Source organism: Carassius carassius, chromosome 27 (genome assembly GCF_963082965.1).
Source record: "Carassius carassius chromosome 27, fCarCar2.1, whole genome shotgun sequence".
NCBI lineage: Eukaryota > Metazoa > Chordata > Actinopteri > Cypriniformes > Cyprinidae > Carassius > Carassius carassius.
In genome coordinates this window covers 4,307,714-4,333,086 of record NC_081781.1, presented here as the reverse complement: position 1 = coordinate 4,333,086, position 25,373 = coordinate 4,307,714, and the positions used below count along the sequence as shown (strand labels likewise).

At 41.6% G+C, this 25,373-nt stretch overlaps 1 protein-coding gene across 1 annotated transcript; it reads left to right on the top strand.

The window, feature by feature from the left end:
* The first annotated feature begins 1,275 nt into the window (after positions 1–1,275).
* LOC132107388 (ATPase family AAA domain-containing protein 2B-like) lies at positions 1,276–25,105 on the top strand. Its single transcript, XM_059513607.1, has 5 exons — positions 1,276–1,405; positions 2,119–2,667; positions 3,140–3,243; positions 18,453–18,581; positions 21,996–25,105. Exons 1-5 carry the CDS (start codon positions 1,276–1,278, stop codon positions 22,035–22,037), a joined length of 954 nt encoding a protein of 317 aa, XP_059369590.1. The 3' UTR covers positions 22,038–25,105.
* The last annotated feature ends 268 nt before the right edge of the window (positions 25,106–25,373 follow it).

The window sequence follows — 25,373 nt, the reverse complement described above, 5'->3', positions numbered from 1 at the left end:
TGATTTGGCCGAAATCAGATCCTCTTCATTTGCTGTTTATCTGTATTCACGGTCTGGACTGATGTTGTTAATTGATGTTAAAATGTATTAAATGTGGTTATAATGCATTGTACAATCTCATAAATAATTGTAAGGTGCATTAAAAGGCATAATTAATGCATTAAAACTACTTTTATAATGCGTTATACGGTATATGTCTTACCGCAATTTTTAATCAAAGTCAGTCCTGTGAGTGATAAACGAACATATGTTCTGATACAAGACTCATCCACACAAATTACACAAATTGCTTTTTCTCTCATGCAAAAATAAAAAGAATCACAAGGTTAATCATGATTAATTGTTCCGGTGTTATTTTATAATTTTTTTTGTTTATAAGGATTGGGAAACAAAATGAAAATCTGCGTAGCACCTGAAGCACACGTGTCCTCTAGTTAAGAGTCTTAGACTGCAGTTAAAGCAGAAAGAACAGACAGTAAAGCCCAACTGTTGAACTCCAGACCTGTTGCTCCAGACCTGTGCTGTGAATCCCGCAGAGGAACGCGAGGAATGAAGCCTGTTAAAGTTTTACGGTGTCAAACCTTTAGCCTCTTCACCCTGAAGTTTTTACTACATTTTTGGAAATGGAAAAGCTTTTTTCTCCCCCCATTTTCGCTTTTGCTCCCCTCTCTTGCTCCATTCTCTATCCATATGTTGGCAACCTCCAAGGTCCTCCTTTTTCTCTCTTCCACTTGCTTGTTCCCTCTCTCTCCCACAACTCATTCGATCATTCTGATTACATCCGAAGGGAGCAGCAACTGTTTCGCAATCAACCTCTCTGATTTAAAAAAAAAAAAAAAAAAATGTTGTATTTAGAATAGGAGGGATGTTGTGGGAATCCATTATTGTGAGTGGAGTGTGAGTCCTCAGTCACCAAAAGCCCAAAAGGAAACACCAGCAGCCGGTGGAGGAAAATTATCCCAATCCTTTTGGGTTCTGATATATGGCGCACATCTGGGCTGCAGTCCATTGTTTTCAATTACGACTTTAAGCATGGCCTCCTGTGTGCTGAGCAATTCTCCCCCTCTGTTTTTTTCCATAACCCCCCTTCTCTCCCTCTCCGACCAATTACACAGTGGACAGGTGTCGTGTAGCGCTAACAGATTGGCCCACCCGCCTCTGTCTATTTTTCTCACCACGCTTCTGGAGCTTTCAGCATAAGCTTCCCGGTGACGCTTACGACAACACACTTTTTCCCCTCTTCTCCCTCTCTCTCTCTTTGTCATCTGAATGACTATGACACATGAGGGTGAGAAGTTCATCGTGCAGTCAGTCATGTCTAATGAACGGTTAGAACCACTTCCAACACCTGTGATTTTGACAGGGGTTTTGCATGTAATTAGTGAGCGAGAATCACGAGGTGAATGTAAGTTCTTAATGCAAGAACCTGCGCAGCTTGAATACTTTCATAAATTTCTGTATATACTGTACTGTATAAGTTGAATCACAAATTTTTGCTAATTTTTATTGTATTACTCTTAAAGTATATGCCATATTTAAAGATCCCATGAAATCAAAATTGAGAGTTTTAGTTTGTAGCTTTACGTTTTATTTTATATTAAGAAAAAGAAAATGATTGTGCATTTCTATATTTCTATTTTTTTTTATATATATATATAAATTTCAGTGTGCAGAAGCAATTACTATTTTCTATTTTTAATCTATGGATTTATTGTCAATTTGGTTTATTTTTTTAGTTTGTGTGCTTTTTTTATTTTTGTGTGTTATTTTTATTTTTGAATAGCATAATTTGTTTTGAATTATTATTATTTTTTTTCATAATTGTAAATATGTAGAAACTGTTTCTTCTCAGTGTGGTCAGAGCTGCTTATATGCAGTGCTTTTACTGGGTAAAAGTGAAGCTAGAAAATTGCAAAAAGAAAGTTTGAAATGAATTCTGCAGATTCTTTTCTTGTGGACACACTATCAACATCGTGTTAAAAGCAATTTTACAGTCACAAATAAAAAATTGAAATGATCTCTAATTAAAATGTAATTTGCCATCTTGCAGGATGAATTAATAATCTATGCAATTTTTGTTTGCTTTCTTAGTTGACATAAATCTTTTTTTGTTTTCAGATATAAAGCGCAAGTTGCGACGACGACCGATTTGGGGGCGGGGCATCATCAGGAAGAAAAAGAGCTATAAAAAGGAGGAAGATGATGAACCGGAAGAGGAGGAGGGAGCGGACGACTCTGCTGCAATGGTGCAAGGTGATGCTTGTCTTACCCAGGATGAGTCGTCCTGTGATGCCACAGAGCTCCATCCTGACAAGCAGCCACTCCAGGCCAACGGACACATCCTCTCCACGGAGGAGGAGAATTCCTCTGAGCCGACAGCCACTCAGGACCCTCAGGGCGAGGAGGAGCCCATCAAGACCCCCTCAGAGGAGGCTTCCAGCAGTAAGGAGGCCACAACAGTCCCTGCTCCTCAAGAGTGTGTGAATGGAAATGAATCTATGGACAGCGTGTACAGCGAGGCTCTTGATAAAGAAACCGTGGTAGACTCTATTAATAAAGATGCACTTGAAGCAGAGCATAATGAGCCTTCTGCCCCAGAATGCAATGCCGAGGAGAATGTGCCCGCAGCGGAGGGGACGGCATCTGACGGTGATCATGAAACAGAAGGTATGGCGTAGGAAGACTTCACAAACGCCAAAGTATTAACTAAGCATATATTTTCATACATTTAAAATGTTAATGCACTGAATTTAGAGATGCACAACATGGCAATAAACAAAATTCTATATAATTCTCTCCCATATGCAATTGTAATTATATAATTAAAACTGTCCAGAATAACATTTAGTCTTAACAGATGTCCATAAACATGCAGAACAGATGAATAATTGCTAGTATTAATAGTCAACCGAACGGTTAATCACAGTTTGGAGAAAAATGCTCTGTTTTTGGACTTCAAAACACCATCTGTTTAAGAGCATTTCTCCTGCTGAGAGTTAAATACACCAACCCTGCGGACTCGTCTCTTCATATACTTCTGCAAACGTGCCTGTCCTTCACCAGGTGTTTTCCATTTCTGGTGTGATGCGTGCTCAGGTTTGGGTTTTTTCCGTAGTGTGACTTTGCTTCATTTTAATAGGTTCATCAAATGGGAAGAATAAGTCAGACGAGGCGGCTGTCGCACTCGAGGAGACTGTGGAGCTTCCACCTCCGGCTCTCGTGGTTGACCACCAGCGACTCAAAGTGAGATGAATATTATTGTTATCAGTCATTCTTAAGAACTAAAATGTGTTTTAATACTTTAGGAAATTGCAAAGATTTTTTTTTCCCCCACTTCTGAAACCGATATCATTACCCACATCAAACTTTGGAAATGTGGTCTGTGATTATCTCCAGTAATTGTTCGGAAGTAACATCCATCCATAAGCACATCCCATAAGCGCTCTGTGCACATTAGCGTACTGTAGCTGTGCTGTTATGTACCGATCTCAGAAGGAGGGAAATCACTCCAATCATCAAGTCATTTTGGAAAGAAACTCATCAGTGTGTGGAGACTACTTCATCATCATCATCATTAGGCTGTTTAGGCCATTTTTGGAAGCATTCATTCACTCTCATTCGCTGAGTCATTCATTTCCATTTAATTATTTGCTATCAAGTTAATCAAATTAGGGCGGCAATCATCATTTTTGTTTCTCTTGTTACGAGCACATTTGTGCTACTGTTCCTCTCTAGATAGCACCAGTGCATCTTCTTTAAAGTGTGTTTTCAGAAGGGAATGCTAGTTTGCATACTATATACTGCTTTTTTACACTGTATACAGCCTATTTATTTATTTATAATAGAATTTATAATTAATTTATTGAAGCTTGTAATTGCGATCTAACAATTTAGATTTTTTTCTCACAATTTTCACTTTTTTCACAATTGTGAGTTATAAAGTCTAAATTGGGATATAACTCGCAATTGTGAGTTACAAAGTCAGAATTAACATTATATCTAAGTTACAATTCTGAGAAAGATGTCAGAATTGTAAGAGCACTCACAATTGCAAGAAAATAGGAGTTCTTGAGTTTATATTGCGAGAGTCATGATTGTATATAAACTTTTGAAGGATAAAAATTAGAATTGTGAAATAAAAATCTATTACTATAATTATATATTATTATTTAGATGGTATATGAAACAGTATATATATGTATGACTGTTGTTTTATTTATCCCAGGAGAAATAAATAATGCAATTATTCAAAACTAAATATAAATATTGATTGTGATATTTAGTATGCATTTTTTCAAATGTAGTAAGTTATCTATTCGGAACACACCCTTAATGTGACTTAATATGCTGCACATCCTGTTTGCTAGCTAGCGAGTGAAATATGTGTGAGACTTACACTTTCAAACGGCAAATGGCAGGCGTGCTGAGTTTTGTTCTCACCAGCACCAGCGTGCCAACTGTAGTGCTCAGACTGGTGACCGGAGCATCTGAAGAAGAGAAGACGTCCCAGTCGAGACTATCGCATAACGACAAGCGAAACACCCCACCGCCACATCATCTATCACACCATCATCACTGAAAACCCCCCCGAGGAGCCGCCGGTCGCTGGGCTGTGCGAAGCGATGGGGGGGCGAAGGCCCGGAAGCACGTGTGGCACTAATCCGCCAGCTTATTTGTTCATTTACCCAGAAAGGGCTGATATCTTTAAGAAACAGATCGTGAAGTGACGGATGCTGTGAATAATTGCTTTTTCATCCCTGGCTTATGGAACAAATTGAATTGCCGTTGAAGTGGGGTGAGAGTTGCCGTTTAAACGGGTATCTCCTGTTTGGGGCGGAAAAATGCCTGACACATATTAGGAATGAAAAGTGGGCTGTTTTTTCCTGAGCTTCATTCATATTCATTGACTGGAGATGCGCTCATTATTATTGACATTTTTGCAGTGCAGCACGGCCCTCAAATAGGTTTGGAATTAAAGGGCCGTCACCGGAAACTATGAGCTTCATCTTGCCTTGGTGAGGTTTTTTGCATCGTAAGAAGCCAGCATCACATCATGTGTCAGTGTGTGGATGCATAATAACACTGAATATAAAGACCACAGAACAGCGAAAAACCACATAAGATGAGCCTGGAGATTTGGGAGGGTTGTCTCCTCCCTGGATCTTTAATGTCATCATGGCCATTTGGCTCCATCGCTCTGCTAGAAGACTTACTTGTCTAAAACTGTCTTTGCCTTGGACATATCTGAAGGTTTTACGTTTAATGTTTTCTTAAAAGCATGCTTATTATAGCATGTCAAGCTTCATGTCTGCTGTTCTCATGACCAAAGAGGTCGGTCCGTTTTTAGCCTGACATGTTCCCCGTTCGGTTTTCTAGCTGGGTGAATGTCAGGAAACCTGTCGAGAACGTGTCTAGTGCACATTTCACCACAACATCAAAAAAAAAAAAAAAGGAAATAATTTATAATATGCTTCAAGAAAATGAAGACTATTTATTGGATGGTTTTGTATTGTGATATTAATTATTATTTAAATGTTTATTTTATTTTAGTATTAAACCTTTTTTTGGGGAAAACAATGTATTATATGGTTTATACTATATTAGCTCCTTTATAAGTCTTTTAATTGTGGGGCGAAATCTGATGTTTTTATGACATGCATTTGTAGGGAATTTTACACTAAATAAAAAAATAAAGTACATTATATAATAAATAACATGCATAATTTTATAAATAGATGACAGACAGACAGAAAGATATACAGAATAAAAAGTAAGCAAAAAAAGGAACAAAAACTTTGCAGTAATTATTCAAAGTATATTTATTATGCAATTCTATAATATATTTAATGTATAATATTTGTTTTTTTCTCTTGGTCTTGTGAAAAAAGTTAACACTATTAAACCGATTTACCCGGCTTCAGATGCGTGTTTAAATTGCATGCAAATTGACTAAAAGAACTTCGTATTGTCAGTATAATTAAGTTAAATTTGATAATTATGCCTGTTTATGTGTTCCTGATTTCAGCAGTTTATTCGTCAGAGAGCAGTTTTTACTTCTGCTCTCTTAGCAACACCGAATGTTTAAGTGTGAAGAGAGCTAAAATAAATTAGCTCTTGCCTCTACTGATGGAAAACACATGCCAGGAAATAGATCTTGCCAGCTTGCAACACTTACTTTGCTATGGTACAGCGCTAGCCAAACATAAACGCGTGCTATGCTAGGATACCATTCGCCTAAACTTAAACGTGTTTGTACATGTGTTTGATATATTTGGCCAAACTTACCAAGCTGAAAATTACACGCGAACCAGACAGTTGAAAAAGGTGAAGAACATCTTTCTTAGTATGTGAGAAATTATGCTAGTCATCTTTATTTAGACATGAAAATGGCGAGGCATTACGCCATTATGTGCTTAAGAGTTGTAGTGGGTCCATTGATTCTGGTGTTTTGGTGCATTTTAGTACACAAAATAGATGCACAACCATTACAAAGAAACCAAATCAAAAGGTCACGCCAGTTTGGCTAAATTTGTTTAATGTGTGTCACATTAAGCCCCAGAGGCAATTGATTATGTGTCAGTTGCTAAAGCATCGAATGATGCAAAGACTCTTAACCCTGTATGGAATAGTCCGAAATATTATATTTGTCTTTCTTTTTCAAACTGAACCGTTTTAGACTTAAAAAAAAATGCATGTGTTTTTGGTGTATTATTATGTGTATTATTCTTTTATTATTTTACTTTAGTTGGCATTTTTTTATTTAATTAATTGGCAATGTGCATTTTGGGCATTTTGTCCACCCTTAAGAGAACCAGTGATGCCATTTTTTTAGTGCACACAGCTTTGGTCCATTCAGTTTGTTTTGTAACACCATGCTTTCTTACACTGTAGCTTCAGATGACAGGGAATACATTGCATGGGTTGTTTGGACTACTTTTATGGTGTTTTTTTTTTTTTTTTGTGCTTTTCATTTCTGGGTGAACTATTCTTTTAATATCTATGCTCTAAAGTCTGCTTTTCTATAGGAATAAATTAAAAATCTTTTCCATCACAGTGTGAAATAGTAATATTACTCAGTGCAGCACAATACAGCCTTATGTTTCTCAAATTAATCTCAAAGGTTTAATTTTGCACCGTTCATCCGGTGGATCTTCCACAGCAGTTGCATCACTTCTTCCACTTCTGTGACTTGACCATTTCAGCTTTCAGTTTGTCTCAATAGAATGTATTATACATGTTCTGCAGCTGGAGCACATGAAAGATTTGTATTAAAATTAAAAACAGGCAAGTGTGCTTCTTTCTCTGATTTCTACCTTAATCACAGCCTGTCTGATTCTGGCTTGCAAAATCTGAATCTAGCTCAGAAAATCCAGCTAAATTATTTAACAGTATTTATTATTTAACATTATTTGTAACTTAATATAGCCCTCAGTTTTAAGAATCGTATTGGTTTCATTATTTAAGGATTTTAAAAACAAGTAAATTATGTGTATGTGTAAGTATAGTATGTGTGTGCATAATAATTTAATAATTTATTTGAATTACAACAGCTTTAAAAGCATTGTGTACAGTGTTCATCAAACCAATAGTACATACAGTATATTAAGTATTTTACGGCATAAGTTAAAAACGTTTTTTTTTAAGCAAAGAAGTTTTAAGAAAATCAGCTTTTACTTGCAACGTCAATCTGTCTCGACCTTTCCTTAAGCAGACTAAAAGTTTCCTTTGTTCTTTATTTTTTACATTGCAAAATATTTATAACTTGCTGACCTTTGTGTATTTGTGTAGGCTGGTGAAACGATGGTTCATCCAGCAGTTACAATACGGATATATCTCTGGATGTTATTAAAGCAATAATTCCCAAGAAGCCGTGGTTTACAGTGAATTTATAACAGCGAGTAAGAAGCGGAGTATATAATACGGTTATTCCATATATGACGTTTTGGAACCAGCAAAAGAGGCGTTGGATGAAATGCTGAAGAAATAATCCTATTCACAGTAGCGTTTTAAGTACAAAAACCGGATGAATCCTTTTAAACACATCTTCTGATCAATGTCTTGAGGTGTGGTAACCATAGTATAAGCGGAATAATTGACTCCGGGCCATTGAATTATTAGAAAAATAATGCACACCCGAGGTGTAACGGGTGTGCATTATTTATATAATAATTCAACGGCCCGTCATCAATTATTCCTTGAATGCATCTCAAACAATCAGAATCAAGGACCGGAACTATCCGCTTTTAATGTTATGTAGGGAAACCTGGACATTTCTTGAATACTTTATGGAATAAAGTATGAGGCTTTAAATTGCTGTGAGAATATCAATCTTCCCATTATTTGAGTGGCTTGTTCTCCGTATCACACCATCTGTGGGATTGATGTCTGGGCCGGTCGGGTTATTACAAAACAAGTCTTCTAGCGGAAGTCAAATGGACTGTGTGAACAAGTCTTTTAAAGCTAGGATTACCGTTCTATTCAGGGTTGATGGAGGGGATCTGCCATCCATGACCATTCTCCCACAGTCAGTGATACTGAGACGAAGCAGCGACCCAGAGAAACCGCAAGCTCCACTCCTAATCTCTGTAAATGACACGTTAGTCAAGTGTGATGTTTACTAATTATTTAGCATTTTCTCCCGTCATTCATAACATTTGCCATTGACAGTTTTCTAACAGTTTTAAGAGTTTAAAATGCATTCAAAAGTAAGTAATTCAAGATATAAAATCAAAAGTTCAAATTATACATTTTGTAAAATCCAATATTTTATAATAATATTTTATACATAGCATATATGCTGACATCTTGCTAATCTGCTGCTAGTTAAGAAGTAAATTTTTTTTACCATTTTTACCAAAGAAATGCAGTATCTTATGATAGCTAAGGACACAATTGCATGAGCATTGATTCTGCACTATTTACTCAATTTACTCAAAAAAACTTTTTTTTTCACGTTTTTCTCACCCATGTATTTTGCCAAATTTTCTCACCACTGCATAAATAGCCAAACTGTGTTTTTAACTATTTCGTCTTTCATTTCAAATTGAAAATCACTTTTAAAACAACAATTTAAAAGTATTTATTGAACGCTGAACATTTTTTAACATTCCAGCAGACATACCATAAAAGTACAATTTACAGAGTAATTGTTTTAGCTCAGATTTTCCTCACACTGGATTTTGAACCCTGGCTAACATGCAGATAGCGCCACAAGCTCGTGGTAACAGTAACCAGCAACCACCATTTCCTCTTCACATCGAAGACGTGTAGTACTAAACAGCCTTTTACTGTCGGTGCTTGTAATGTCTTTCTCTGACACTTAAATGCTTCCACGCTGATGACATGTTTGCTGCATTATAAAGCATCTTTCACTCTATATTGGTTCCTATTTGATTTGTGGAAGTCGTGGCCTAGTGGTAGAGTTTGACTCCTAACCCTAGGGTTGTGAGTTCAAGTCTCGGGCCGGCAATACCATGACTGAGGTGCCCTTGAGCAAGGCACTGAACCCCCAAGCCGCAGCATAAATGGCTACCCACTGCTCCGGGTTAGTATTCACGGTGTGTGTGTGTTGTTCACTGCTGTGTGTGTGTGCACTTTGGATGGGTTAAATGCAGAGCACGAATTCTGAGTATGGGTCACCATACTTGGCTGTATGTCACTTCACTTTCAATCACTTTCACTCACTTCACGTCATTGTTCGGTACAGTTTATTCAAACACCGAAAGAGCTTGTTTTTTTGCTATTTTCAGCCGAATAATTTTGGTTACAGAACATTCAGTGGATCCCTACCAATTATACATGATTTCCTCAATAATAAACTTACTACCATCTGTGTATTACCAACTTTAGTTGTTTCTTAGGAGTGTGGTTGTTTTCTATTGTTGTGCTCTTCAGTATACTGATATTTACCTTCAGTGTCCTCCAGTGGTTTTTAATGAACACGTTTGATTGTTTTCAATGGTTCAGGGACTGCCATCGTGCTGCAAAGATAGGGTTTCAAACCTGTCTGCAGGGGATGCATTTTCTCATTAAATGTCTCCCCAAAACCAAACCCTAGTCTTCAATTACTGCCGTCCATTGTTAATCTGCGCACACTCCTTGTGCTTTGTTCATTCGGGCTCCAATCTTATCAGAAAGCAGCACTGTTTATGTTGTCTCAGACCAGTGCAGTCTGAGTAATAACTTGTCCCAGCGCGACTTGATGAGCTCACGATTGGCCGGAGGATCATTGTGATGAACATGTCAATTGAAAGGCCACTGTGAAGTCTGAGGCGTTTTAATGAAACCCAGCGCAAACCGTAAATACTCGCATTCTGGAGCTGCGCATGAAATGAAGGTAATTATGATGTGGCTTAATTAGCTGTCGCCGTGATCTTAATTGCTTTTGAAGATTGCTGACCTCCCTTGCTGGGTGTACGTGTTGGGAGCTCAATGTTGTCACAGTTGTTTCGTTGCAGGTGTGCGTCTGGTCAAACTATCTTCTGGAGGTTACCCTCTGGGTTAATGTTCATTTATTTTTCCACTTTTTTTCTGAACAAGTGCATGTTCAGTTCTCATGTGTATATTTAATACTGCAACAAGGCTATTTTCTGTTCTGAATCTTTAATCTTAGTGCATAATTGTTTTGTTTTTTTTCTCTAGTATATAAAGAAGATATGTAATATTAAATCTTCTAAAGTACAGTATATAATTTTAGAATTTATATCTTTTTGTAGTGAATATAATTTAATTCTAAATTATTTCCCAAGCCAGAAATAGCTGTTTTTGTGTTTATGGAATGACTATTAATTTCCCAGTAATCACAAACTGATTTGTTTTAATTCTAGTTTTCCACTAACATTTACAAATGCTTTTGTGTTATCCATTCAGACAGTTGTTGTAATTTTAGACACCTAAAGAGTCTGGAAATAATTGAAATGATAGTATTTTCTGGAGAACTGGATGAAGCATGGTTTTATTCTTAGGAGGCCGAGTTGTTTGCTGTGATGAGCTGGTTTGGCACCTGTGAGTTCTCTTACGAGAGCTCTCTCGTACTGCGTCTTAGCTAAGACGCTACGGGAAAAGTCTCTTTTCACGAAATACTGAAGCAAAAAATTATCCTTAATTTTGTATTTTTGTAAAGCGCATTTGCAGCAGGACACAGCCATAGGCGAGACGGCTCGTTCGCTCATTGGCTTGTTCTGCGGCAACTGCACAGCCTATCGAGCGCGGGCTGATGCAACATCAGACCAATAAGGGCGCTTCGCGCCCTTCTTGCCACTTCCCGCCGAAACGGGTGTGGCCCAACCTATAAAAGGAGCTCGAAAAGGCTGACTCACCTGATTTTTCATCTCTTCAGCGAAGCTCACGCATCGCTGGATCACGGAGGAAGCAAGCGCCGTCTGAGAAAGCACATCAGCAGGACGAGCCATTCTGAAGCTGCTGGCATCGCCGCCTTCCATTGCCGTTCCTGCTGCGCTATCCGGCGCCTATATCCTTTCAATCCTGTTATATCCAAGCTGTTCTTTATGTGTGTGTGTGTGTTCGCCCTGCGACACACACTCGTAAAAGAGCTCGCGTCTTTTTTAAGATGCCTTCCTGCGGCTCGTCAGAGCCCCACTCAGCGAGGGAGACCGGTACGTCATCTGTGTCTCCTGCCTGGGTGAAGATCATGCAGCGCTCGCTCGCTGACGGCGGATGCCCCCACTGCGAGCTGTTGCCATGGTGACTCTGAGGACTCGCCTGGCCTTTTTCTCTGAGCCTGCATTCTCCGCTGCGCTGAGGCGCCGTAAAAGCATCGCTTCCAGCGGATTCCGGAACCGTCTTCAGCTCAACCGAGCTCGCCGGTTCGCCCTGCTTCACCGGCCCCCCCTGCATCGCTTCCCGGTGGGCAGCACCCGCTGTTTGCCGGCGCGTCATCCGAGGAAGTCGATCTCAGGGCCGCGTCGGGGGAAGAGGACACGCGCTCTCCACTAGCTTCGGGCAGTGAGGGCTGGGCGAGCTCCGAGGATCAGACGAGCTGACATCGAGAAGGAGCCGGGGCGAATGCTCGTGTTGGCCGCGATGAGTCTCGGCCGCGAGTGGTTTGCACCAGCGCCCCCCCCTCTCGTTCCCGGCTGGATGGTATTTCCCTTTCGGATGAGCGTACTTCTCAAAGCCCGCCTCATTTCTTCCTGAGCTTCACGAAGAGGTGGCGAAGGCTTGAAACGCTCCATATTCAGCACGAACTCGTTCGTCTGTCTCACTAGCATTTTCCACACTGATGATGCTAAAAACAGGAACTACCACTCACTTCCGCCGGTGGAACAGGCGATAGCGACGCACCTTTGTCCGCCCTCTGCTGGACGGCGGCAAAAGCGGTGTTGCCATCTAAAGCCTCCTGTGTGACGCTGCGTCGGCACTACTAACGATGGCTGCTTCATCGAAGCGCAGGTGTACGAGTTCCGCTGTGGCCGAGCTCTCACCCAAGCGCGCCGCTGTTTCAGTTCCAGGAATTGTGACTGTCTCAGCGTTTTCTGCAATGCGCAAGCCTGCACAGTTGCCCGCTTGCCTGCACACAAAAGCCGTTATCACAACAGCTTCAGCAACGCAGCTCGAGACCCCCGTTCTCGCTCTACTGGCCGTCGCCCCGCGCCGCGGGGACCGCGGCAGAGGATTACGGTGAGGCCGGGAGCCCCGAAGCCATCCTGGGAAAGCCATCTACGCATGCTGCATGATGCTGCGTCGGCACTACACACGATGGCTGCTTCATCGAAGCGCCGGTGTACGAGTTCCGCTGCGGCCGGGCTCTCACCTAAGCGCGCCGCTGTTTCAGTTTCCAGAGATTGTGACTGTTTCAGCGTTGTTTGCAATGCGCAAGCCTGTACGGTTGCCCGCTTGCCTGCACACGAAAACCGTTATCACGTCTACCCAGATATTTCCCGAAAAAGGTGTAATTTCTGGTGTCCCGGCCACGGCCGATGGTGCTATAAATGTAGTGACGATGCCCACTGCTCAGTGCCCATCTCCGCATATAAGCACAGCCCTTCACACAGGGCTCGCGCCTATAAAAGCGACTTAAGTCGATCACGCGCACTACATAGTAGACGTGCCCACTCCTCAGTGCCCACAATCACTATGTCACACGCGTCATGTGGTTTCTGTAAAAACGAAACCCGTGCACGTTCGTCCGGCCACGGCCGATGGTGCTATAAATGCAGTGACGATGCCCACTACCCAGTGCCCATCTCCACATGTAAGCACAGCCCTGCACACAGGGCTAGCGCACATAAGATCGACACAGATCGGTCGAGCGCGCCGCATAGTAAACGTGCCCACTTCCCAGTGCCCACATACACTATGTCACATACGGCGCGGGGCTTCTGTAAAAACGAGGCCCGTGCACGTACATTCTGCACAGGCAGACAGCGAGTTGAAAGTGGTAAAAGTGCACACATGCAGCCCACGGTTACTCGCAGATATATCGAGTCCCACGGGACCCGCTCAGCCTCCCTCCAGTCGGTTAAGTGCCGGAACGGGGTCGAGGAAGAGCGATCTGCCCGCTGTGATCAGCGCGGTCCCCGCCTCAGATGCGCAGCACACTCGAGCGCCGCCGTTGCCCAGTCAACAGAGCGCGTTTCACATCCAGCCCTTAGCCATTCATGCAGATGCATGGTCAGTGTTTCCAGGGGTTTCGGATTGGGTGCTAGGCATTATAAAGAGAGGCTACTCGCTACTGTTTTCTCGACGCCCACCGTGTTTTTCAGCGCGCGTCGAAACTACGGTCAAAACAGAAGTAGCACACATACTTCGGGCCGAAATATCAAAACTGTTGAGCAAAGGGGCTGTAGAGCCTGTGTCTCAAAGCGAGGGGGGGCTGTACAGCAGATACTTTCTGGTGCCCAAGAGAGACGGGGGTCTCCGGCCCATACTGGATCTAAGACAGCTGAACAGGCATTGATGAAACGCAGTTTCAAAATGCTCACGACCAGGAAGCTCCTCGCGCAGATTCGCAGAGGGGACTGGTTCATGTCAATAGATCTGAAGGACGCGTATTTTCAAATACAGATAGCGTCAAACCACAGGCGATATTTGAGATTCGCCTTCGAGGGCCAGGCATACCAGTTTGCAGTCCTGCCATTCGGCTTGTCCGTAGCTCCTCGTACGTTTACGAGGTGCATGGATGCAGCGCTCGCTCCTCTTAGACTCAGAGGCATACGAGTGCTGAATTATTTGGACGACTGGCTGGTTCTGGCCCGATCATGAGCGGAGCTCATGGACCACAGAGCCGTTTTACTCGATTACCTCGAGAAGCTCGGCCTCAGTGTCAATTGGGTGAAGAGTTCGCTGAACCCCAGTCAGACGATCCTGTTTCTGGGTATAGTTCTGAACTCGTGTTCCATGACGGCGCGGCTGTCACCACAGCGCGCGATGGGCATTCAGCGTGCAGCGAGTTCTTTCCGCTGTGGCGCGACTGTGTCGCTCAAACACTGTCAAAAGATGCTGGGTTTCATGGCCTCAGCATCTCCGGTTCTGCTGCTGGGCCTGCTCCGCATGCGCCCCCTGCAGTTCTGGCTGAAGGCTCGGGTGCCGCGCAGAGCGTGGGCGTCTGGCCGGCTGCATTTCAAGGTCGATCAGAGCTGTGTTGCGGCTCTAGCACCTTGGACAGCGAACGGCTGGTACCGATCAGGTGTAAGCCTGGGGACTTCCCCGAGTGTGAAAATGGTGTCGACGGACGCCTCCACTTCGGGATGGGTAGCGCTGCTCGAAGGCAGACCGTCCTTTGGCCTATGGTCAGAACGGGAAAAGCTCCATCATATCAACTGCCTGGAAATGCTGGCAGTGGAGAACGCGCTGACGCGCTTTTGTCCCCATATCAAGGATCACCACGTCATAGTCCGTTCGGACAACATGTCCGTGGTGTCCTACATAAATCGCCAGGTCGGTCTCGGGTCCCGAAACCTGTGCAGGCTGACGGAACGCCTCCTGATTTGGGCTCAGCGCAACGTGCGCTCGCTGAGAGCAGTGCATGTGCCTGGACTGCAGAATCTGGGTCCAGACAGGCTGTCCAGAGGCAATGTTCCTACGGGCGAATGGTCTCTACACCCGCAAACAGTCCGGCTGTTGTGGGAGAGATTTGGCATGGCGGAGGTGGACCTCTTTGCGTCCCACGAAAACGCTCACTGCCCCGCGTTCTTTTCCAAGAACGAAAGCGCGCTGTCACGGAGATGGCCGTGCTGCCCGCTTTATGCGTTCCCTCCCGTCTCCCTCCTTCCGCAGGTGATAGAACGGGTGAGAGAAATGAGATGTTCAATACTGCTTGTAGCACCTCTTTGGAAGAACCAACCATGGTTCCCAGATTTGATGCAGTTAGCAGATGTCGCCCCGTGGCCGGTACCGTTGAGGAGATACCTCCTCTCGCAGGCCAGGGGCTCGATTTGGCACCCTCAACCGGAGTTGTGGTCCCTCTATGTATGGGCACTCAATGGTTACCCGCTGATCTCGCAGTGGGAGTGCTAAATACCATCACTCAGGCTAGAGCTCCGTCAACACGACGTCTGTATGCCTCGAAGTGGTCGGTGTTCTCCAGCTGGTGCACAGCTCGAGGTTATTCACCCCTTAGTTGTGAGGTGACGGAGGTCCTCTCCTTCCTTCAGGAGCTGTTGGATAAGGGCAGAGCCCCATCCACGCTCAAAGTTTATGTGGCTGCCATCGCGGCGTTTTCTGAAACGGCGTCCGGTCAGTCAATAGGAAGGAATGATTTAGTCATCCGGTTCCTCAGAGGAGCTAGGAGGCTGAATCCTCCCAGACCTCCGTCAGTCCCTATGTGGGACCTCGCGGCGGTTTTGGAGGCCTTGAAAGGTCCCCCTTCAAGCCTATCCAATCGATTAGCCTTCAGCATCTGTCGTTCAAGACAGTATTCTTGTTTGCTCTCGCTTCTGTGAAGCGTGTGGGTGATTTGCACGCGCTCTCGGTGAGCCAGTCGTGCTTGGAGTTTGGGCCCAATGACTCAAGAGTCATACTCAAACCTAGGCACGGTTATGTGCCGAAATCCCTCAACACACCGTTTCGGGCTCAGGTTATTGCCCTGTCTGCCCTGCCGGTGTCAGGGGAGGATGGAGACTCGAGTCTTCTTTGCCCTGTCAGGGTTTTAAGAGCTTATGTGTCTCGCTCTGCTGCCTTTCGGCAGACGGAGCAGCTATTTGTCTCGTTCGGTGGGCGTTCCAAGGGAATGGCTGTTTTCGAGACAGACTCTATCCAGATGGATAGTTGACGCCATAGCGTTAGCTTACGCTTCCAGGGGCCTTCAGTGCCCGTTGGGCGTCAGAGCACACTCCACAAGAGGCATCGCCTCGTCGTGGGCGTGGTCTACTGGGATCTCCTTGCAGGATATATGTATGGCGGCAGGTTGGGCCTCGCCGTCTACATTTATCAGGTTCTATAACCTGGAGGTTCCCGCCTTGCAAGCAAGGCTGCTGTCGGTATAGGCGAATCAGGGCCCTGAGGGGAATTCTGAGTTCACGAGCGCTATGCGCTGCCGACTGTTATATGGGCAGTATTGCGTAAGACCCGCATTGCCACATTGGTCAGGCCTTGCCTCGGCTGTGTGACGTCATATTGCCGCATCTACGGATGCTGCTAGATATGGGACGGAGGGCTTTTTCCCTTTTCTGTCCTGGACTCTCTGTGAGTCCCTCAGGTGACTGTGCACTGTAAATCCTGGGCGTTGCTTCAGGTTTATTGGTGTGTGATCCCTGCGCGCACGGCGTTTTACATTGGGTTCCCGTAGCGTCTTAGCTAAGACGCAGTACGAGAGAGCTCTCGTAAGAGAACGTACTCGGTTACTAAACGTAACCTCGGTTCTCTCTAGAAGAGCGAACGAGTACTGCGTTCTCTGCCGTGCGCACGATTCACTCTGGTTCGCTTCAGCGATGAAATAAATCAGGTGAGTCAGCCTTTTCGAGCTCCTTTTATAGGTTGGGCCACACCCGTTTCGGCGGGAAGTGGCAAGAAGGGCGCAAAGCGCCCTTATTGGTCTGATGTTGCATCAGCCCGCGCTCGATAGGCTGTGCAGTTGCCGCAGAACAAGCCAATGAGCGAACGAGCCGTCTCGCCTATGGCTGTGTACTGCTGCAAATGCGCTTTACAAAAATACAAAATTAAGGATAATTTTTTGCTTCAGTATTTCGTGAAAAGAGACTTTTCCCGTAGCGTCTTAGCTAAGACGCAGTACTCGTTCGCTCTTCTAGAGAGAACCGAGGTTACGTTTAGTAACCGAGTACGTTTCCCTCCACACTGCATTAGCTGTCCGCTCTCATTTCCTTCACTGCGTTTTTTAGCGTGGTCTCTGGAAACTAAAACAATGTCATTAAACTTCAACTTCAAATTAAGCCTCTTCAAGACTGTTCCAGACGCCACAGTCATTTTCCAGCAGCGCAGCAAACCGCAGGATGCACGTTCATCAGCGGCTTTAATGCTTGACTGAAACGTTATTTGTGAGCAGGTGCAGGTCAAACTCCCCCACGAAAATCAGAATGAGAGAGAGACTCTGCTGCTCGTATGTCAGCGTGAACCTTACAAAAAAAATGCTTGATGCGTGTGTATTTGAGGATTATATGTGATTCATTCATTACCTCACTTCCAGATGCCTGTTTTAGAGCCAGATCTTTCTTGAACAAAAATGACTCGTGTAAGAGCTTAACTCTTCAAAAAAAAGAAACCCATTATTTGAGTGGCATTATTCCTGCCATTAAATAATTAAATACTAATAAGCACAGAGCTAAGAATATTGCTTGTGCATTGGCAAATCTGGCAGTATGTTTCAAATCTAACTGCACCTTTGTACAGTATGCTTCCTTTGTAAGGAGTAGTTCATCCAAAAATCTAATCAAAGTGGTTATTATTTACTCATCCTCATATTGTTCCAAACTCGTGGAGCTCAACAGACACCATTCTGAAGACTTGATGTGTTTTCCATGCAGTTACAATGAAACAAAAACAGACACAAAAGCACTATTTACAGTTGTTCATAAACAACTTCTGTAGCTTTGTGTGAGAAGCAGATTAAAAATTAAGTTGATTTCCACTGATCATTTTTGTTGTTAACTGCTGCGAAGGGATGGAATCAGTGAGTTGAGCTAAAGAATCAGTTCAGTCCAATTCAAACGAATCACTGGTTTTATGAACCTAATCATCTTTCATTAACCTTTAAAAACTCATTTGAGTCTTTTCCTCACACAAAGCTGTCATATGACTTCAGATGACCTGAAATAAGCTCATGAGTCATAAACTTCTTTCATGATGATTTTGTGTTGTTTTTTAGGTTTAAAAGCTTCCCTCTGTTTATTGTAATTGGATGGAAAAGAGATTTAAAAACAGTCATCAAAATTTCCACTACACATGTTTGGAATGACATCAATTAAATCATGACAGAAATGTATTTTATTTATAGATTTTGTTTTTGTCTAATCATGTTTTATTTTCCTGTGTTTCAGGCTCTGTTGGAGAAGGTGGTTGTGAAAAGTGACGGCTTCAGTGTGGATCATCTGGAGAGAGTTTACTCAGTGCTCAGCCAGTGTATTTACCAGCACCGCAGAGACTACGACAAGACCCGTCTGATAGAGGTTGAGTGACACACACATACACACACACATCAATATGATGTTCTGATTTCATGGCCCTGATTTACTAAGATCTCATATAAAGGGTCCTATTTTCTTTTGCAGTTAATCAAATTTCATGTGTTTCATGGGTGTATTGCAAGTGATTTACCCACACAAGCATATAAATTGTAAATACACATAGTTTAGAGAGGGTTGTGTGTGGTAATTGTACCAAGTTTATTAGGCCAACCACTTTCATGAGACAATATTTAATTAACTTTATTTATTTGATTTGATATACAATCCAATACTACATAATATTCATTTTAAATGAGTAAAACATGTAAATCCATCGGTTTTATTTTATTTGTATTTTTAGGGTTAGGGTTTAATATTTCTATAGCATGTTTGAATTTATGTATATATTTGAATTTACTTAATATTTCTAAAGCATGTTTATTTTATTTTCCTGAAGGAAAAGCAGTTATAAACTTTGGATTAAGCTATAAATATACTTTGTTTTAGCACCTCTATACGTTTTATCTCCGGTTACTTGTTGTGATAAATGCTGAGCCAGTAGAATACTTAATTAAAATGATCCCATTATTAACTAGTAGCTCTATGCTGACTAATGACTCGTAATGTCGTCATGTCGTGTGTGTGACAGCGGCTCAGAGGAGATGGATACACAGTGACTGAACATGGCACACTGAACAGCTGCTGTGTGTTTAAATTACGCCGGCGCACCGATGGTGGAGAGCTCTCGCATAGCCTCCTGGGAAATTATGTGCGCTGTTCTCAAATACAATAGTAATGGAAGCTGCCCAGCAGAAACAGATTAGAATTGCTCTTAGGAATTATGGCCGGCGCGACTGAAGGCTAATTTGCATGTTGTGTACCAATTCCTCTCTGAGAGGACCCTAATGGAGTCGTATTTATTAATTCCAGGATGATTCGCAATCCAGACCATCTGGAAAAGCTGTATGTGTTTAGATTTAATCCGCTGGTCTCCGTCAGATCGCTGGATCTTTTGCAGCCGGTGGACTGGAGCTGAGATCCACAGAGGACAGCGGAAATTGAACATGATTTTGTTAATTGTTTGCACATTGTGTACTGTGCCGACAGTGTTTAATTGTAAGTTACACTTTGACCTGAATAAGAATTACTATCTCAGATAAAGAATTGTATTAAATCCTTGTATGTTTTGAAAGAATGGGAAGCGTCCTATCTAGATGCAGTTCGAAAGTCAGTTACTTGTTAGTCTCGCGTAGCTGCGTAGACCTACGACTGAAGGTCTTGAATTCATGGCAGCTTTCATTGGCCAAGGTCCGCCCATGAGGCCATTTGACCGACATGTCAAACAACCAATCAAAGTTTGTTTCATTTCAGCGAACCGTTTCGGGGCGTGGAAATGTCGACACAATAACAGACCGGTGTGTGAATCTCTCAGACGTATTTTAAAGATTCTATGCGCAAACTTGAAATATTTCACATACTTTTGAGAATCCAGTGTTTAGTTGATCCTGATAAGCGATGGCTTTCTTCTTTTGTGATGGGGTTTGGTGCCTCGTCATCATTGTTTCTAGGTGGAGTGTTAAAGAATGCGACACGCACATCTTCCGGAAATCCTGAATTATTCAACCAATTCGATGACGCTTTAGAAACTCCTGAAGTGTTTCCAATTTTGTCTTCTATATGCATCAGATGTTCAGCCGACGGTGACGTCTGAGACTAGTTACTTGGTTACTGTTTTTATGTTGCACAGGGTAGCTCCGCCCACAGCGGAATCTAATTGGTTTAAATTTCCTCTTTACAGATTCATCCAAATATAAAACTTCTTTCATTATTTATTCACCCTCACATCTGTCAAAACCTGATGTTCTCACTGCGCTTAATAAAAGTTTCTATGGCTGTCATGCAAGTTTTAATGAATTATATCAACACAGCTGCTTTAATAATGCAAATAATATGGAGTACATTAAAGATAATTTCTTTGTACAAAATAAACCTATTTCTTTGTCTTCTTTTGTGTTTCATGCAAGAAAAAATCATAACATTTTTGAAAAACATGAGGGTGAATTAAAGTAACAAGAAAACAAGAAAAATCAATATTTTTATTCATAAATATGCCCTCAATGGTGTACAAATACCTATGCCAATGTTTAAACTAATCCTCGTAAATGAAGAATTTATTATCTTTATATACATGGGACGGGTAGGTCGACGGAGGCTTCCATGTAGTTCCGCCATCTTGCAAAACTAAACTATAATAGCAGAGAGGGACAAAAAGTACTAAGCCAACGCGTTTACACAACGCGTTTTCGGTCAGAGCCAGAAACGCAGGTGCAGAGCAGTGAGAGGCACTTGAAACTGCACCGGCAAGTTTAAAAGTCTGGATTGCATTCTTATTATGGACCATACATATGCCGCGCCACAGGAGAAGAAAACATCGTCGCCAAAACGAAGTGCTATTAGAAGACGTCCTGTCAAAGCTTTTTGGTACATATCGCCTACCGTAGATGCAACGCGCATTTAAAAAAGCGAGGCGCTGGAGAGCAAAATTAGTTTGAATGCAAAATACAATTTCACCACTAGATGGGAGTAATTCCTACTTACAGCCCCTTTAAAAAACACCAGTTATTTTCAGATTTTGTCACTGTGTGGAAGAAAATATCTGTTTTCTGTTGGAAACATGTCACATCGTTAGGACAAGGTGTAAAAATAGACCAGAAGCATCTTTCCAAACCAAAATCTGATAGCTGATCATCCTTTGATTTAGTTTCTTTTTACATGAAGTGACTTTGACCATGTTCTGCCATGATGATTTGAATTAATCATTACATTTTACTGCTAGCATACCTGTTTACTCATCTTTCCATGAAGCAGGAGGTGGGGGTCATTTACGTTAAGGGTCCAAAAAAAAAACATTCTAAAGTGTGTATGTGTATGAATAAACATTTGTTATAAAACATTTCTATTTCAGTTTATCTATCAAAAAATCATGAAAAAAATGTATCGAGGCTTCCACAAAAATAAAATGTTTTCAACATTGATAAGAAATGAGAATGATCATGTGACACTCAAAACTAGAGTAATGGCTGCTGAGCTTTTTAATTTATTAAAATAGAAAACAATTGCATGTTTTTACTTTATTTTTGATAGAATAAATGCAGCCTAGGTGATCATAAGAGACTTTTAAAAATCTTACTGACCCTAACTTTTGAACTAGTGTATAGAAAATGTTTCTTTAAATATATGATGAAAATCCAATCTAAACCAAATAATGACTTTTAAAAGTTTGTTGAAAGTTCTTCAAAAAAAATATCCTTTGAATATTGACAAATGTATAATATAAACAAGTGATAATGTTTGATTGCATCCACATTTAACAAAATATGCAATTAACAATGCTACTTTCTGTCTTTTGATTTGCAGGCGATGGAAAGGCAAGTTGAACATTTCGAAACATTCCTGTGATGAATAGAGGGCTTCAGAGAGAAACATGATCGGCAACTCTTTTGATACAAGACGGAGGGGCCGGCGTTCTGAGCCAAGTCCTTAATGTGGAGCAGGTCTGGACGCTTTGGACTCAAATTACAGCAGGAAGGGAAAAAAAAAAGGTGCAGACATTAGAAACAAAGGCTTACAAAGGCGACCTTGGTGCTATCATCTCAGGTACCTGAAACAGAACCAGTCTACAGAAACCAAACACACAAACTCCTGGTGGTTTCCTTTTTATTAGTTTTGTTTTTGTAAACTCGCATACATGCCGACGATCGTTCTTGGTGCTATTGGGTGCTATAGTTTCTTTGCTTTTTTTTGTCGTCTGCTGCTCTTTGTTCTCATAGATAAACAAACAAAACACAAACAAACAGTACAAAATAAAAGATTGTGTGATGTCACGAAGCAACCTCAGCCTCCATGTACTGGAAGCAAACACACACACACACACACACAGATTCTCACCAGCAGTGGCAAATTGTATATGGATGGTATGATGCTCTACAGCGCGAGTCAGCCGGTCATTTACTGTGGAAATAAACTACATCGCCCTCTTTCTACATCCACCCAGATGTCACCCCTTGTCACCATTGGGATTATCGACACTTTTTAGCCACCGATGTTTTTGTAGGGACATCTAGTTGTTTTCTACTTGGTGTTAATTGTAAGACTTGCAAGGCCTCTGTATTGTAAACCAACTTTTCCTTGTTACAAATGAGACTGTGTTCTCCTTATGTAGACTATAATGTTTGCAGAAAACCAACGAAAAACAGACATATTTTGGTTCAAATTGATATTTTTAGTTTAGACTCATCGTATAATTTCCGCCCTAGGAATAGTTAAATTTTGTTTGGCTTTTTTTCTGGTTTAACTGGATTTACGAGTAGATATCTGGAGATTGCACTGCCTAGCATGTGCCTTAACCTTTCAAATAGGCTAAAAACATAACTGAATATTGACTATCAATATATATATATGGAGGACGAGCCACAGGGCTACAAACCGATAAAAATGTGGCGTATGTTGTTGTTGTTAACTGTTTGCCAATCTCTTCTCGAGTCGCCCAGCAACATCTTCGTGGTTTGAGTCAGGTTGCTCCATCAGACATTGTGGCTTTCTTTTGCCATTCATTTCTATTGTAACATAACATATTTGGAGTAAAAAGAAGTGATGTTTTGAAAGTTAAAATGGCAGTCTAGGCAGTGCTGAATTTTTTAACATATAGCATTACGATATTTTTTGATGCATTTTTTTATTTATTTTTTACCTTTATAGTGTTTCCATTGTGTTCACTTACACTGTCTAATATTGGTAGCTGTCGCATTAATAACATGATTTGTCAATTTTGGCATTGTCTTAAGTAGCATTAACCGAATTCTCCCTCTCATACTTACATTAACGCTCAGCTTTCATCAATTTATAAAGAACGTTGATCCAAGTTCAAGAGTCCTCGTGACCTTGTCTAGGATTCGGTGCTATAAAAAACAGAAGACAAAGAGGAAAAAAGAACGCTTTTTAAGACATATGCAAAAGAAAGGAAAAAAATGAGGAGTTAGCTGTTAGCTTTGGACTACTGCAGTGCGTGTGAGAGACAGAACCACAGCTACCTCAGCAAGTTGTTTTCACGCGAAGAGACAAAAGTAATGACCTGTTTACTGAAAACAGTATTTCTTGACCTCTGTAATATCACTGCGCCCTTCAGAAATTCAAGCTGAGGTACTGGATCACCTCTCCGACATGTGGCTGCTGCAGTAATCCTCGGATTTGTTCGCATTTTTGCATTATATTTCATTTTTTTGGGGGGGTGGTTGTTCTGCGTTTGAGCCGAGATGGTATTGTAATATCGCTGAAATATTATATTTCAGTTTTTCTACATGTACTTCCCATGATTTACAATTCATTGGCCATGTTTGTGAAACGCTTGCTTTCTTCAGTCCATTTCATGATCGTTTTTGAATTAGCAGTCACATTTTCCTCTGTGCTATCGCCTGTCCATTTGTTATTTATTCAATTATTAAACGTCGTCATATGTTCAACATTTTGTTCAACCGAAACTAATTGGAAAGGTTGATGCATGAAATTTGTGCCGAGACATGATGTAGCACATTTTTGTAGCAGGTGTTGCACGACGTTCAGAAACGGGGTTTAATGGTCTCAGGTCTCTGCTACATGCATATTTATTCCAGAATTGTGGAGATGTTGGTGGTTATGTTTCTTTTTAGAGGATGAGGGGGAGGTTCATGAAGCTAATGTGCGTTTTCGGGTCCCTCTTCGTCACCTGTAGTACCATCGACATGCTTAACTGGTGTAGCTTTGAAGAAACTACTGTAATGCTGACCACTTGCGCTTCTCATGAATTTATCTGGGGAAAATTAGCTTTAGTTGATGCCAATTCATGCAAGACATACCCTATTTTGCATAGCATTATGTCATTGGCCCTGAATCGAAAAATCAAACCTTGGTCAGTATGTAATTTGTAAAATGAAATTTCACATTTAGAAGCACCACTAATATATTTTTTAGAAAATGAACTCTTAAATCCTCCATTAAAAATGTTACAATGTGGGCATGAAAGTCTAAGTAGTTCTATGTGTTTTGACTACAAGTTAAAGTTCATAACCTTTAGTTGACCAGAGTCTAATTCAGATCATTTGACTGACGGTAGGAAGTCCATATAACAATAGGATTTTGCTTTAGGTAGGTAAATACAACCCACTTAACTCTGTAGTTTTTGGTGGAAAAGTCCAGGAGTTTCTCAAGTCAGTGCTGAGTGTTGGAGATTTTTTTTTGGCAACCAATGATTTGTTTGGTTAAATCCTATTTAATCAGTAGATTTATACCCCTTAATGATTAACAAGGTTGAGGCAATTTTATTTTTTTGTGTAATACCAGAATTTGTGTCCATTTTTACTAGTTTGAAGCAAATCAAAACCACACATATTGTTCTGTCCTTCCCTGCAGTCCTTCTTTTGTGAAATGATATATTTACTGTAATTTCTAAAATAAACTGCTGTGATATACTTGAATAAAAGGTGCAAATTGAAGTCGCTCTAGTGTTTCAATTTCAATCAGAGTCCTGCCTTGTTTTGTAATAAGGGTTACGGCACATTTTGGATAGTGTGCTGCGTTCATAAATTGGAAAATTTATATGACATATAGCAAAAAAAAAAAACAAGATGAGCGTAAGATTGACCAATATAGAATCACATTTTCATTCACAAATAACTTGCATTTGTTGACTTACAAAAGCATTAGACTTCGGCGCTCTGCCTCTAAAGTTCCTCCAAATATTACTTCATTTATCAGGCATTT

What these genes read in the sequence shown, in the direction of transcription:
- LOC132107388 (XM_059513607.1), top strand. Translation starts at nt 1,276, where the DNA reads ATGACACATGAGGGTGAGAAGTTCATCGTGCAGTCAGTCATGTCTAAT. An exon ending in GCGAGAATCACGAGGTGAAT is followed by an intron (nt 1,406 to 2,118) that starts GTAAGTTCTTAA and finishes TTTTGTTTTCAG; the next exon opens with ATATAAAGCGCAAGTTGCGA. An exon ending in CGGTGATCATGAAACAGAAG is followed by an intron (nt 2,668 to 3,139) that starts GTATGGCGTAGG and finishes TCATTTTAATAG; the next exon opens with GTTCATCAAATGGGAAGAAT.